Here is a 14698-nt window from a genome sequence, read left to right on the forward strand (position 1 = left end):
CTCACAATACTGACTGACAGGGCACACGTGTAACCTTTTCCAGCAACACCGTATTTATCAGAAAATGGCCCGAGGTGGAGCCACTCCTGCAGACGGCTGTGATTCGCATCCTTGTTTATTAAGGCTGCGATTCGAGTTCGTGCGTGGTTAGGCATGGCTGCCCTCGCTGCCCGTGTTTGTCTCAAGCCTGTCAGTCACCTCAGGAGTGTGAAGCCGCCGTGTTGTTCCCCGCAACTGACTCATATCCCTTCTCTGTCATCTCATTAAGTCCTAATTAAATGCATCTCATCTCCTGCCACTGTGATTGTGGCGGCTCGTGCCATGGAAACAGGGATTAAAAAAATGCATTAGCTTTGTACGAGAAAGATGCATGTTTGTTTACTTTGTTCGCTCGGATGGCAGTCTTCGATTGGTTCCCTGTGATGTTGATTGTGGGCATTCAGCCTCAAACCTCACCCTGCAGTTTAGTATCTCACACATTCTCGAATGCTCCATCAATCTTTTCATCTGATACCTTCAGAAGGAGCCAATAACATCAAGTGTGCTCCTGAGAGAAACTTGGAGTGGGCCTCTTCGTCCTACAATACCTCCCGGCTCTGCTAGCAGAGATAGCATGGCACCGGAGGCAGGAGGAAGCAAAGAGAAGACCTATTTTACTGGCTTCCAGCCCAAAACATCTGTGATGGTGGATGGCTCCACCAGTCTTGCATTGGACACATTGGAACACTGTTTTTCCCCTGACCCAAATGTCCATTGTCTGGGGCATTGCCAGGCCAGACAGCTCATTGTTTTGAGAGATATGAGCGAGTGGGAGCCAGGCTATATGTGACTGTGCTTCACTTAAGCTGATGTAGCTCAAAAGCCCATTTCACTACCAAAACAAATGTGCAGATACACAATTTTTTTTATAGGGAGGAGAAAAATAGAGATCTAAATGGGCATTGCGTTGAAGCCCAAATTTGGCCTGTATACAAGACCCTGTGATCCAACCTGACTCAAATGTTACATTTTCATCAAATTTTAGGATACATTGCTTTGATTCACTAACAGTAAATTATCTTTTTTTTTTCTTTAATGCATATTATTGATCTTATTGTGAATGATTCATCCATGCATTTTTTAAGCTTATAATGTTTCTTGATCTTCCGAAACAACAGACTTCTTTCTGGTGATGTATGTTGGACTTCTCCAGTTATTTAGTCTGCTTAAATCTTGCCCCATTCTTACAATTGACTGCAAACTTGCATTGAGATATGCCTCCATCAAAAAACAAAAAAAAAACAAAAAAAAAAAACAATGGATTGAACCAAGACCCTTGATTTTTGTTTTTTTCTTACTGATATTCCATTTACCTCAGATTTACCTCACAATACGGTCTGTCACTACTTCCATTACTTTGAGATTTTAAAGTAAAATTCTTTTTTGATTGATTCTAAATCTGAAGTTATTCATGAAAACTGAACCACACCTGACCCCAAAAACAGACAGTTCAGTCCAATAGTTTAGTTTGGTAGCTAAGCAGAGTTTGGTTTGGGTTGAAAGCATTTGCTATATAAGTGAAAATCAGATTTCTGATTTCTTTGGTGGTGGTGCACATAATAAATAAATGTGACTGTGGCAACATTTTTGCAAAATATTGCATTGCTATTTGCACATAGTGGCAGTTATGAAGTTAAATGTAGACTGAGTGGTGAGAGAGTTAAATTTGAATGTGACTGTATCAACTTTTTATTTGGTGTTTTACTGCCACCAGTGTTCATTTCAGCTGGAATCTGCAGTGAATTTTTGCAGTGAAATTTTTTTTTTAATGTAGGTAGAGTTTTTTTTTTCAGTGAAACCAGGCTGAATAAAAAGTACTGTTTTTTTTTCTTTCTTTTAATAGTCAGTAGTCTGTATGTCATGGCTCGGAAAATCCTGAATTTCTACTTGCTATTGCTAGTTGGTTGTAGGTGGTAATGGTGGAGGAGATATTTGAGTATTTGATTAGACAAAAATGTGCATTACGCCCCCTGCATGCAGGATGAGTCAGCAGTACTTTTGGTCTATTTTCCCAGAACAGAAAACCGCTATTGTGTTGGCGCTGATAGCCTTGTGGGCAGCGTGCCGTTGTATGTAGCGCCATGGGCATCCTGAGGCAAAAAACACCAAAAATAAACATTTAAATAATAAAAAGTACTGTTTTTTTTTTTTCTTTTAATAGTCAGTAGTCTGTATGTCATAGCTCGGAAAATCCTGAATTTCTACTTGCTATTGCTAGTTGGTTGTAGGTGGTAATGGTGGAGGAGATATTTGAGTATTTGATTAGACAAAAATGTGCATTACGCCCCCTGCATGCAGGATGAGTCAGCAGTACTTTTGGTCTATTTTCCCAGAACAGAAAACCGCTATTGTGTTGGCGCTGATAGCCTTGTGGGCAGCGTGCCGTTGTATGTAGCGCCATGGGCATCCTGAGGCAAAAAACACCAAAAATAAACATTTAAATATATATATAGTCAGCTTTTTAGGAATACATTCATATACTGTAGATGGCTATAGCTATGAAATTCTCAATAAAAAGTTTGGACACCCACATTTTTACTAATGTTTCACATTTTAGAATATTAGTGTCATTAGAACAGTCATGCAATCAATCAAATGTAACCACTATTTATTCCTCAACAAAACCAATTGCCAGTGTTGGGCAAGCTTCTTGGAAAATTTGGTGAGCTAAGCTAGCAGTTACTCTACATTAAATGGAGCTTCACTACACTGAAGCTAGTGCTGGTGTTGTATACACTGTAATCCTCGTTTTTCCAGATCAGTGTTTTCATATATAATGCTCTGAGTTGGCAACTGTTCCCAGTGGACCAACAGAGAAGGGTAAGAGAAACGGGGTGCTGCTGGCATTTTACCAGCTGCTTATAGTCAATTTCTGTCTGAGTTTCTCCTTTGACATGCACACACACACACACACATAAATCCATATTAGCCTGTGGCTAAGCGCTAGCTTATCCATGTTAACTGTTCATTATGAGAACATCCTTGTCTGTCTGTATGTGTAGTATGTCCAGCCGTTCATTCTCACCTCAGACTCTCAGTTTCTGTCGTGTCATGTCTAGTATGAGCAACTGTTTTCTTTTTTATTCGGTTCCTGTAGCACCGATTATCCCCTAATTATACATTTCAGATGTTGAAAACACCCTAGTAAGCCATAACCTTCTGTTTCACAGCTCTGAGCAGTGACAACACTAATTGATGCCCTGTGCCCAAGATCCAAAGGAGTATTCGCAATCTCACATTGCTTGCGCTAGAAACACACTGAATGGATTATTCCCGAAAAGTCATAAATCTTTCACTGTGAAGTGCGGAACTGAGACAAGTGCTGGTCAGAGATCATTAAAGAGACAATTAGTGCACTGACCCGGGGCCCACCCCTCGGCATGCCCCAGAAAAACATATCCTTTTCTGTTTTTGTTCTTTTGTTCGTGACTGTGACAGCTAGGCGTAGTAACACAGGCTGTCTCCGGGGGGAGCTAATACATATTTGGACTGATTTATTGCTCCCTGCTGAGTAGAGAAGAAGATTTGTCTTTGGTGTCCTAGTGTCTACTGTCCTTTTCCGCAGTCCTTGAAGGCCACAAGAAGGACAGCGGTGTCACAGGCACCTTCGGGCCTCTGCGGCATTGTGGGTAGGGATTTGCGATGTATTATGGCTGTGACTGCAGCAGTAATGACCTAAGGTTGTAGGCTAGCCGTCTCATGAGAATAGCCCAATGATGTGGGTTCCACAGTATATAAAACTTAGTTTTATTGTAGTGTACCGTATGACTTACTGTATATGATTGACAACTTATTTGGCTTGATATGAACTGATACTGTAACTGCTAAACTCCATTTGTGAAAAGAGATGTAAGGTAATTTAGCGCCACAGTTAGCTAAATGTGATCTATTTTATCTATAAAGTGTCTTTTTTGATATTTAAATACTTTCTTGTATCCATGTTTAATATGCACCGTCAACTATAAACAAGCCAATCATAGTTTGATTTCCAAAAAAGTTTAAACAGTGTGACTGCATTGCTTACAAAACATGTTTGTTTGAGCGTACTGACTAGCCCAGCATAGCAACACTGGCTTAACCAATGGAATAAGTTTTGGGGCGGAGCTACCAGTTTGGTTGGCCAATGGCAGACAGGGGTCAGGTTCAGGAAAATCTATTTAAAAAAAAAAATGTAGTTTTGGTGCTACTATTGGTACAGAAATGACCGATTACCAAATTACCAATGATTCTCTTTTAAAGATTTTTTTTTTCGAAACAAAATATCTGCTTATACCAAAACAATTATTTATATATTTTTTTATTATAGATTTGTTATTATATAGAGAGAGGAGGTAAGACCCCATATTTCATACTCTGTATGATGACTTGCCTTCAATAGATGAAATAAAAAAGGCAAAAAGAGAAATCTGTTTGTAGGCTATTTATTTATTTAACTTTTCATTTAGTTTTATTGCTGAGCTTTAAGGCTGGGTGAATTAGCATTTAAAGCAGGCTTACAGTATCTGGGACAGTGCAAAAAGCCATGAATAACTGACAGCTGTAGAAAGCAGACAAGCGTGGAGGATGAGGCAGCTGTAGAAACGAGTCTGAACAAAGCAAACGGAGTGATACATTGCTGACAGAGGGGATTTGAATATCCATGTGTGGGAAGGAGGGCCAGCTTTGCCTTGGAGAAGAAACTCTGACCTTGAAGACGCATTTGATTAATGTGTATTGGTCTAATAGTCACAGAGAAGCCAGTGAAATATTCATACAGACTTATTTATTTTTGATGGGACTGTGTGGTGTAGGTGGGGGTTTGTTTGCAGCTCATTTCCAAGCAACTCTGTTGTATATGAAGCCAAATGCTGGTTATCCTTCAAAACTGTGCACAAAATATAAGTTTACAAGACAATAGGACTAGAAGATCTGCCTTTTATGGTCTTCAAGGTTTATTTGAGGTCGTGAAAGGCATCACAGTCTCCCAAGAGCTCCACAGCGGCAATTACTGTCTCGCAGATGTCTGATATAAAAGATGTTTTCTCATCAGGACTGCCAAGCCTGTTCTGGTGCCTGTCTAGCATCCGCAGCATACCGCAGATAACACTCTCCTCCTGAGAGAGTGACACCTGTTGTCTGTTGTTTACAGGTAGAAAAGCCTTTCCCATGGTCTGCTGGCTGGCTGAGGGAAGCTCAGGGCCTGCCCCTGGTCCTCGGTTACCCCTTCATGCATAGTTACCTTACCCTCGACTGCAGGCTATGTGTCTAATTGCCGTTTTATGGCTGTTTAGCCCTTGACTTCCCCGTGACTCCTTTGGCGTGTATTATTGATGAGGCGCTGCCATCCCACAGCAACTCACCAAATGCTTTCGGGCATTGAGAGTGCAGCTCTCTGTAATTTCATCGTGAGGCTTAGACGTCGGTGCATGTATATATGCCAAAACCACGCGGTGGCCGTTCATGGACTTGCAGATGTCATGAATATCGCGGATAATTAGACACAGCTATGCCATGGCGATATGCGTGCAGAAAACTAGGTAAAATAATGTGGCTTTTTGCTGCACTTCATTGTGTCTGGTCCCTTTTCCAGCTTCACAAAGATGCTCTCATTTAATTGAGGTGTTAATCAGAGATTTGGAATTTAATTACTGAGGTTTGTGCAGTGGGACATATATTCTTTAATTTCTTTATTTTCTGACTCCGTTTTTATTTATGAAGTAAATGTACAATGTTTTAGGTGTAAGTGAAGCATCCCTAAAGAAGGAAACTTTTAGCTGTTTATTAAGTAATACAAGTTTAGCCTAAATTAACATATTGGGGCTGACTAATTTGGGACTAAGTGTTTTTTGATATTTTTTCCTAGATTAACTTGAGTAACAGGGTTGAAGGCAGAGCATGACTATATTTCTAAGTAGCTAGGTGGTAACATTGCTAGTTTTTAGTTACGTTTTTCAGTGGTGAACCATGGTTACTACACTTTTACTACAATAAAACCATGGTTAATTCCCTGTTGAAAAAGCCAGCATATGCTGGTTAGGTATGTTTTGAAGCATGGCTGCTGGTTTAAGATGGTCCTTAACTGGTCATGAGCTGGTCCTAAGCTGGTCATGTGCTGGTTTAAGATGGTCCTAAGCTGGTCCTAAGCAACTAGATCCTGCTCAGGACCAGCTTATGACCAGCTCATGACCAGCTAAGGACCAGTTTAAACCAGCTCAAACCAGTAGTCATGCTTCAAAACATACCTAACCAGCATATGCTGTTTATTTCAACAGAGTTTTCATAAGAGTTTAGAGAAGCTCCAATAAAAGCTCCATGACTAAAGTAGAATTGTTACATCTAAAGTAGCCTACATGAAAATAATCATAATTTGAACAAAATGTATAAGAAAACAACAAAAAAAAAACATTCATAATACAATAGATATCTATGTTGACTATGTCAGTATTGATAAGGAAAGATTGTTTTTTTTTTGGCATATTGATTACTATTTGTATAACCACAGTTTTACTACAAATACCATGGTTAGACTATGGTTAGTGTAGCAAAACCATGGTTAATTTGTGGTTACCGTGGTTTAACTATAGTAACCATGTTTTTTTGGTTTTATATAGTAAATCCATGGTTAATTAGCTAATTATTCTGAACAGCAATTGGTAGCTAAGCTATTGTTGAGTATTCTAGTCCAATCTTGTCTTGAATATCTAATACATTCAATAATAGTCATAATAATAATAATTAGCTTATTAGCTTAACTCATTTTCTGTATAATAAGTTGGTAGCTTAGCATCCTAGCTATTTTTTTTTGAGTAGCTTGCCCTAGACTGGTTACAGACACTGTCCATTTAACATAGGAATTTATTTTCTGCTGTCAGGGTAACCACCTGTTAAGTTGACTTTCTGAACGTACTCTCAGAAATATATTGTCTATTTCCATCTTTAATAACGTTCTCAACCTTTGTATTTAGGTTGTGTGTCACGTTTGATGTGTGATTTGATTATTTATTTCTTCATTGCCTCTTCTCCAAATCCAATTTTAGCTGACATTTCTTCTGACTGTAACGAAGTATGACCTTTGAAAAGGACACTTCCTGAATGTGGACGGCAATTTGGGCAGCTTCGCTACGCCGCAGACGAGTGAAGCCCAGTTCCACTTTCATGTGTTTGCAGTGCTTCATGGAAAGGCCTTCATTTGCATTTGTCGTCATCGCCTTCACCGAGGTTGACCATCACACACCCGAGAACAGCAGAAATGAGTGCACGGAAGCGTGTTCTTGGCAAGTACAATGTCTGGTTAGGAGCTAATGAAGCTTTCAGAGGGACTCAATAATTCTTCTCTCTCTATGCTAATGCGGGTGAATGATCTGTCTCAATAAGGCCCTTAACCTTCCTTCCCACGTCCCACATGCGCCTGACTCCAAATAGATGACATGGTAATGACATAATTCGTATGCAAGGGCACACGTCGAGACTCCCTCCGCCTTTACACGTGCATCAAGTACACGTAGGCGTGTAAACATATACATGTACAGCTGTTATCCAGCTAACAGGAAACGTTTAAAGATGCTCTAGCTCTCATTCGCCAATCACCCAAGCCTCGCTCCTCTCTGAAAGTCATTACCGTAATTGATAGTCTGCGACGTTCTGAAAGGGTTTATTTGGGAGCTAAACTCCCTCAAGGGAGTAAGACGGTTCACACACATCTTTGTTTATTGTGCTCTATTTTCAATCTAACGGCGTGTGTGATTATTTTCCTTTCTTTGGAAATCTACTGTCGTATTCTCATTGAATTACAATTTATGAGAATAAAAACATGAACACAGAGGTGAATATTTCTGCTTATGAATAAATGGGATTCTCCATGAATAGCCTACAAAATAGAGCCTGAACTGAATCTATTTCTTTTTTCTTTTTCTTTTTTTGGTCAGTGAAAGTCTGTGCTAAACCTTCAGAAGTTTTTGGTTAACTAAATATTACACAGGATTTTTAGTCAGTGTTCTTTTTGCTTTTCTATTTTTAATTTTTCTATTTTATCAATTTTATAATAGCAAGAACTCAGTTACAGAAATACTGTACTGTTTAAAATCCTGATTTCTGTGATTATTATTATTTTTTTTAATTCATGCATGTTCCTTATATTGTAATCATTTATTTTGAATTAATTATTTATATAAATGTATATAATAATAAAAAAAAATCTTCTTCTTCTTCTTCTTATTTTACTTTTTGATGTTCAAATGTTTTTTTTCTTAATCCAAATGTTGGATTGTAGTGCTTGATAAAATTCAATTTGTTATAAATAATAATAATAATACATTATTATTATTATTGTTATTATATATATATTTTTTTTAATACAATAACTTTGGTAACAGGGTTGAGGTTGCAGGTAACAGTACAATTTGAAATATACATGAGATTATTTAGTTGTCTTTCTGCCAGGCTTTTGAAATATTAATTACATTTTTCAAGTATTTAGTATTTTTCAAGTATTTAGCAAATTAGCAACACAGACCAAAATCTTGTTTTTACACACACACACACACACACACACACACACACACACACTTATTTATAAAATCTCTTATAGCTCTGTTAGTAAGTCTGACTGGCTAACTGCTTATGCAATATTCAGAATCTTCTGTTTTTCCTGGTCCTGTTCCCCCAGCTGTTCGAGTCCTTGAAAGTCATTTTTCCATTGCAGATTTGTTATTGTGTGAGGATCTTGCAGGAATCAAGCCTTGATGGACAGCACTCCGGGTTTAGTTGTCCAGATCCCCCAGACCCCTTCCTTTAAAGCCCACTGTCCAGATGAACTTGTCTATTGTGTGCCAAGAATAATAATGTTCCCACCAAAATATGGAGCCCTTGTGTGTCCCTGTGGAGGCCACCCTAATAATCTCATTATCAATTTAATGAGGTGATTAGAATGCCGAGGGCAAGCGGAGCAGGAGTGGGCGCGTTAGTGAGAAACTTTCATTTGAAGATCCGAAGGTTATTTTGTTTGTCAATTTATACATTTTTGTCTGTCTTTTTACCACTCGTCACCTTCTCTCATCTACGGTGTGTCACAGGACGCTCTCCGTCACTGGTTCCTGCCTCCCATCCTGCGACACAGGAAATGGGGAGAAAGGAAAGTCTGAGGATTCACAGGCTGAAGTTGCTATGGCAACAAGTCAGAGCAGCAAGCACGTTTTTATTTTATTTATTTATTTTTTGCTGCTGGAGATTCCTTTTGTGCCACACTAGGGACCAGCTAAGCAGATTCAGATTAGATTGGTTCCTTTCAAGAACTCTCCAGGAAGTGTACCTTGTTTACAGTGGTACTTACATCTTTGTACCATGATATGCCAAAAGGGCCCTTTAAGCTCTCTTTTAGCCTATTATGACTTTATTAGCTACCAAAATATGCATGCTGGGGTTACTAAACAAGGTTGACATATCTGAAGAACTTTTCAGACATACTCTGCCACCTGCAGGTGAAAAAAAATAATTAAATAAATAAAATACAATTAACCTTTCCTGGTTAATAAAATATCTATCTATCTATCTATCTATCTATCTATCTATCTGGGCTGGATAAAAATTTTTAGATATCTCGATTTGAATCGATTCTCATTTTTTACGGAATGATATCGATTCTTAAATCCCAAGAATCGATTAGTCTAGCCTGTTTTCAGTTAATGGACGGAACGTTGAAGGGCACTTCCCATCCAATATATCGCAATAAGCATTGTGCTTTGGTACTTTTAATATGAAACAAAGTCTCAGATTTCAAATTATGTCCTTTGTATTGCAGTATTCAAACAATAAATGCCGTTTTGGCGCTGTTTAATGTGGAGTGACAGATCGCTGTAGCGCCTCAGTTCAACAGAGCGAGGCGCACGTGAAACGATCATCTCCTCTGCATTAATACCAGTTTCAGCACAAAATAAACATGACTAAACATCCGAAGGAAAGTTAAAAGAAAGAGTACAACTTTACAATCCGTATCCTGTCTCATGTAATCGCTCAATCAGTGTTTTAGCCGCGCAAAGACGTCAATATAAGGGCTTGTAAACAATGTCACGTAACATCACATTTACCTCAGAAAAACATATTCGGTGACCATAAACACATTAGTCAGCTAGAAAAATAAACTGTAGAGAGGGGCATGTTGCTAAATACAGTATATGCACCATATACAGTCATGGTCAGAATTATTGGCACCCTTGGTAAATATGATCAAAGAAGGCTGTGAAAATAAATCTGCATTGTTAATCATTTTGATCTTTTATTTAAAAAATTCACATAAATCTAACCTTTCATTGGAGAATAAGAATTTAAAATGGGGGGAAATATCATTATGACATAACTGTGAAACAGGAAGCCATGGCTGGATAATTTCATGTTCATAATCACCCTGCTATGCTCAAAATTGTAAATATGAATGGGAATACTTCACAGATATTTTACTCATAAGAATTTCTAGGGGTGCCAATAATTGTGTCCAACGTGTATTTGAGAAAAACATTTATTTCATAATGAGATTTTCCCCCATTTCAAATGAAAGGTTAGATTTATGTGAATTGTTAAAATAAAAGATCAAAGTGATTAACAATGCAGATTTATTTTCACAGCCTTCTTTGATCATATTTACCAAGGGTGCCAATAATTCTGACCACGACTGTAACATCTTCATTATACTTTTTACTGTTCTTCAGTGTTTAATTTATGTTTGAATTAATCCATAAAGTTTTATGACAGCCACTATTTAAATGTTTATAGCCTATTTAAAAAAAAAAAACGAATTGAAGTAAAAATATTATGTAATTATAACTTTATTATTTTAAAAACTTAATTAAGTGTAATTTTAGCAGTTGTGTTACCTATAAATCAGTTTTAACCTTAAATATTATAGTAATGTAGCTAGTACTAACTGACTCTCATGTATATTTTACAGCATTAGTTGAGAGATTTTTTTTCCTTGAGAAAATTTGGCATGTAGCCTGGCATGTAGATCTATCTATCTATCTATCTATCTATCTATCTATCTATCTATCTATCTGTCTGTCTGTCTGTCTGTCTGTCTGTCTGTTTGTCATTTAATTTTGTCAAGAAATTCAATGGGTGTGTGTGTGTGTGTGTGTGTGTGTAAATATATGTGTGTATATATACACAAACACCCACGCATGCACACACTACCAAGTTTTAATTTTAATTTTTTAATGTTTTTTTCACAGAAGACTTAACAAGGAAAAAGGAAAATTGTAATATTTTGAAATAGTATTACAATTTAAAATATTTTTTCTTTATTTTGATTTTTTTTTTCTATTTAATATATATTAACATTTATATTTTAATTTATTACAGTGATGGCAAAGTGATTATTTAAATGATTATCAGTTTTTAAAACTGCTGCTCTGCGTAATATTTTTTTTATATTAGCATTTTTTTTGTTATTATAGAAAGTTAAAAGAACAGCATTTATTTGAAATGGATTGTTTATTTATTTTTTTATATAACAATGCAAAAGTCTTTACTGTCACTTTTGATCAGTTTAATGCAACCTTGCTAAAATAAGCATCCCTGTTTTCTTAAATATTTGTGCACAATAACACCAGGAACATGCATTACATAGGCCCAGAATTAAAATGATTAATTTTGATTTCAAGTTGATGTGTGATATTTAAGCTTGGTTAACTCAGGTTGTACAGGCCCAGATCTGCATTTAGGCTGACAGGGCTCAACTTCCATTGTTTTATGTACAATAGTTCTAGTTAGCTGTAATGATCTTTTGTTTTGCTGTCAGTAGTTGATGAAATAAAATGCAGGTGAAGGAATGGGTCAGGGACGGCCAGTCAGCAGGCTTCAGTCCACTGGGGCGAAAGGATGCATCTGGGTGCATTGATTATCTGTCAGCTGCACCTGATAGGATCTGAGCGGGCCAGTGTTGGGGTATTAAGTGATCTGAAGTATTCAATAAATATTGATAATGAAGGCCTGTTAGTGAGGCTCCAGGGTTTTTGTTTCAGCCCCAGGAGAGGCATTGCTTGCTGCCATACCACAAGGCGGTACTGTATGTATTTGTGCATGTATGCGTGCAAGAGAAAAGATGTTTACTTTTAGTTTAACTCCAAACGTTCTCCTTATGGAGAGCTTCGGTGAAATCTTGAACAGCTTTATACACATAATACCTTTCATTTCTGTGCCATCCCACTCTATTAGTTGTGGGACTTGACACAAACATCATTTAGAGACCCTCACTTCTATTTTGGAGTAATGCTTCCATCTCGGCCTCCCAAATCTAAAAGCTCTGTTCTGAAAACATGCCTTATCTGCTTCACAGTCATTTAGCATTGTATTGAGTTTAGTTGCTTTTAAGGCTCCAGGCCTCCTTTTCCCCGATTTAATTTGTTGTCTTGAAAATGACCAAGTCTCTGTTTATTGGATTGGTGAGGCTGCAAGGTACCGTACTGCTGCACTTATTCCGTTAACTTTTGGCCGGTCGCCGCACTGCCGTTGTTTGCCTCCCCTGTGTTTTCTTTATCACCTTGTCGCAAATAGTCAGTGTTAAATCATTAAACTCTCTCTCTGTCTCTCTCTCTCTCTTTTCTCTCCACTGCAGAAACTTGTCCGGGAACCCTCTGACAACTCTCTCATGGCAACTTTTTCAGAATCTCCAACTTTTCGAGATGTAAGTTAAATGTATTTTTTTTCTTTCTTTATATAATCAAGCCTCCATTGATTTTTCGCTGTGGTTAACTGGTGGATGGTCACCCTGCAGGGTTGAATTTCATATCTAACACCATAAGCGAACATACGCCTTGGTTGTGACGCATTAAATGTTCTTTTATCAGTCTGTAAATGTTTTAAGCCAATCTTGATCAACATATTATGCCACTTTTACTCTGTATCATGCCAGCATTCATATTCATTGAATGTCAAAATGGGAGAAAGACCTGATGATTTCAAAATGCCATGTAAGTCTTTGCACTGTTAGGTTTTTATAGTGAGGTAATTGTTACTCATTAGCTTTTTGGCTTTTTGACGTTGTGTGCTGGCATCAAAGTTGCATCTCATTGCATCTCATTGGAGCTGTTTGAGATTGTGATCCGATTGGGAAAGCACAATACATTTCCATGCAATTTGCTATCCATCTCAAGTGTGTCTTAAAAGGCATTTACATTTAGTCATTTTCTGATTAAATAGCGAAAACCTGAATCTCTGCTGTTTTAATGTCTTTTGACTATGAATTAATTTGTTATCTATATGATGTATTTAGTAACTATCAACAGGAAAACTACTAGAATTTTAAATTTTTAGGTGCACCTAAACAATCTCAGACAGAATTCATCTGTCGATAAATTATTTATAATTTTTATTTATAATAATCATTAATTTGTTTAACTAATTTGTTAACAGTATTTTTTGCCCTGTTCTTGCCATGGAAATAATCCTAGATGGTGATATGGTATAAAACAAAACAGAACAAAATCAAAATCAAATCAAATAATAAATTATAAAATAAAAATAAAATACATTAATTCATAAATAAATACATAAATAACATGACCAAGTATACATTTCTCAATAATGTTTACTGAAACAAGGTTATTATAGTTAATTAAACCTAAAACTGAAACTTAAATCAAAGCCATGCTTTAACCAATTTTATTTCAGCTCGTTGACAAGGCAACATTTTTCATTTTAATTTAGTTTAACTTAATAAAATAACTCAAACTGATATAGAAGTTAATAAAAACTATATAGACATACATATATAAAAAAATAAAATAAAATATTAAAGGGGTCTTTCTGATGTTGCTAAAAAGAACATTATGTTGTGTATTTGGTGTAATGCAATGTGTTTATGCGGTTTAAGGTTATTATATATATATATATATATATATATATAGTGATTTTAATAAAATATTACAATAAATTATATATAAATAGGTGTGTGTCTGTATAAACTGTTGCAATTATTAAAATGAATTGTAATAATACAGAACTTAATTATTTTAAAAATGGCAATGGTTTGTTTGTAATAATACCTTTTTATCATATTACATATCATTTTACGTATACACATATTTAAAGGAGTTTCATTGAACAATGACAGACTTGATTGAAAGGATTTGTGGATTTGACTCTGTATATATCTGAGAAGCTAATCCTCAACTACTGCTTTGCTCTCTAAAGTGGCCTGTTGTTTAAGCAATAAGCATGTCTGCCTGTGCTGCGATTTCAAATGTGGTTTTAGTATATGAAACACATTCAATGCTACTAAGCAGTCAGAACTACGTGCACAAAGGCCTGTATAACTAGCATAATGGTCTAAGCACATTAGTGCTTTACTTTGATATGCACTCTTGGAAGACTCGGATTTGCCCGTCACAGTGCTGCCAAGATTTGAGACGCAGGCTGTGGGAATCACACATAATGTCTGCAGTCAGTGCCAGCACTCTATAAGAACTGATGCGAACACCTGCAAAAGCGTCTTAGCGTGAATGCAAGTGTTTGTCCGCACCCACGCGCGAGTGTGCTCACACATGTAATTGCTGTCAGTTTTTCTTCTTGACGGCCGGGAGGTGAGAGGGGCGGTGAGTGTGTGTGTGTGTGTGTGCGGCTCAGGACCAAGGGCAGGGCCGTGCACAGACCTTTTGAGGGGCATGTGCTGAAACTGAAAAAGGGCACAAGG

At 37.0% G+C, this 14698-nt stretch overlaps 1 protein-coding gene across 1 annotated transcript in view; it reads left to right on the plus strand.

The window, feature by feature from the left end:
- The window catches only part of LOC107701581 (NT-3 growth factor receptor-like), a 194979-nt gene that overhangs the window by 65879 nt on the left and 114402 nt on the right, over nucleotides 1-14698 (plus strand). The window contains exon 4 of the mRNA XM_016503633.1: nucleotides 12623-12691. Coding sequence (XP_016359119.1) covers nucleotides 12623-12691 — 69 coding nt within the window. The remainder of the gene's footprint in view (nucleotides 1-12622; nucleotides 12692-14698) is intronic.

The sequence above is a fragment of the Sinocyclocheilus anshuiensis genome, unplaced genomic scaffold (assembly GCF_001515605.1).
Source record: "Sinocyclocheilus anshuiensis isolate Anshui unplaced genomic scaffold, SAMN03320099.WGS_v1.1 scaffold729, whole genome shotgun sequence".
NCBI lineage: Eukaryota > Metazoa > Chordata > Actinopteri > Cypriniformes > Cyprinidae > Sinocyclocheilus > Sinocyclocheilus anshuiensis.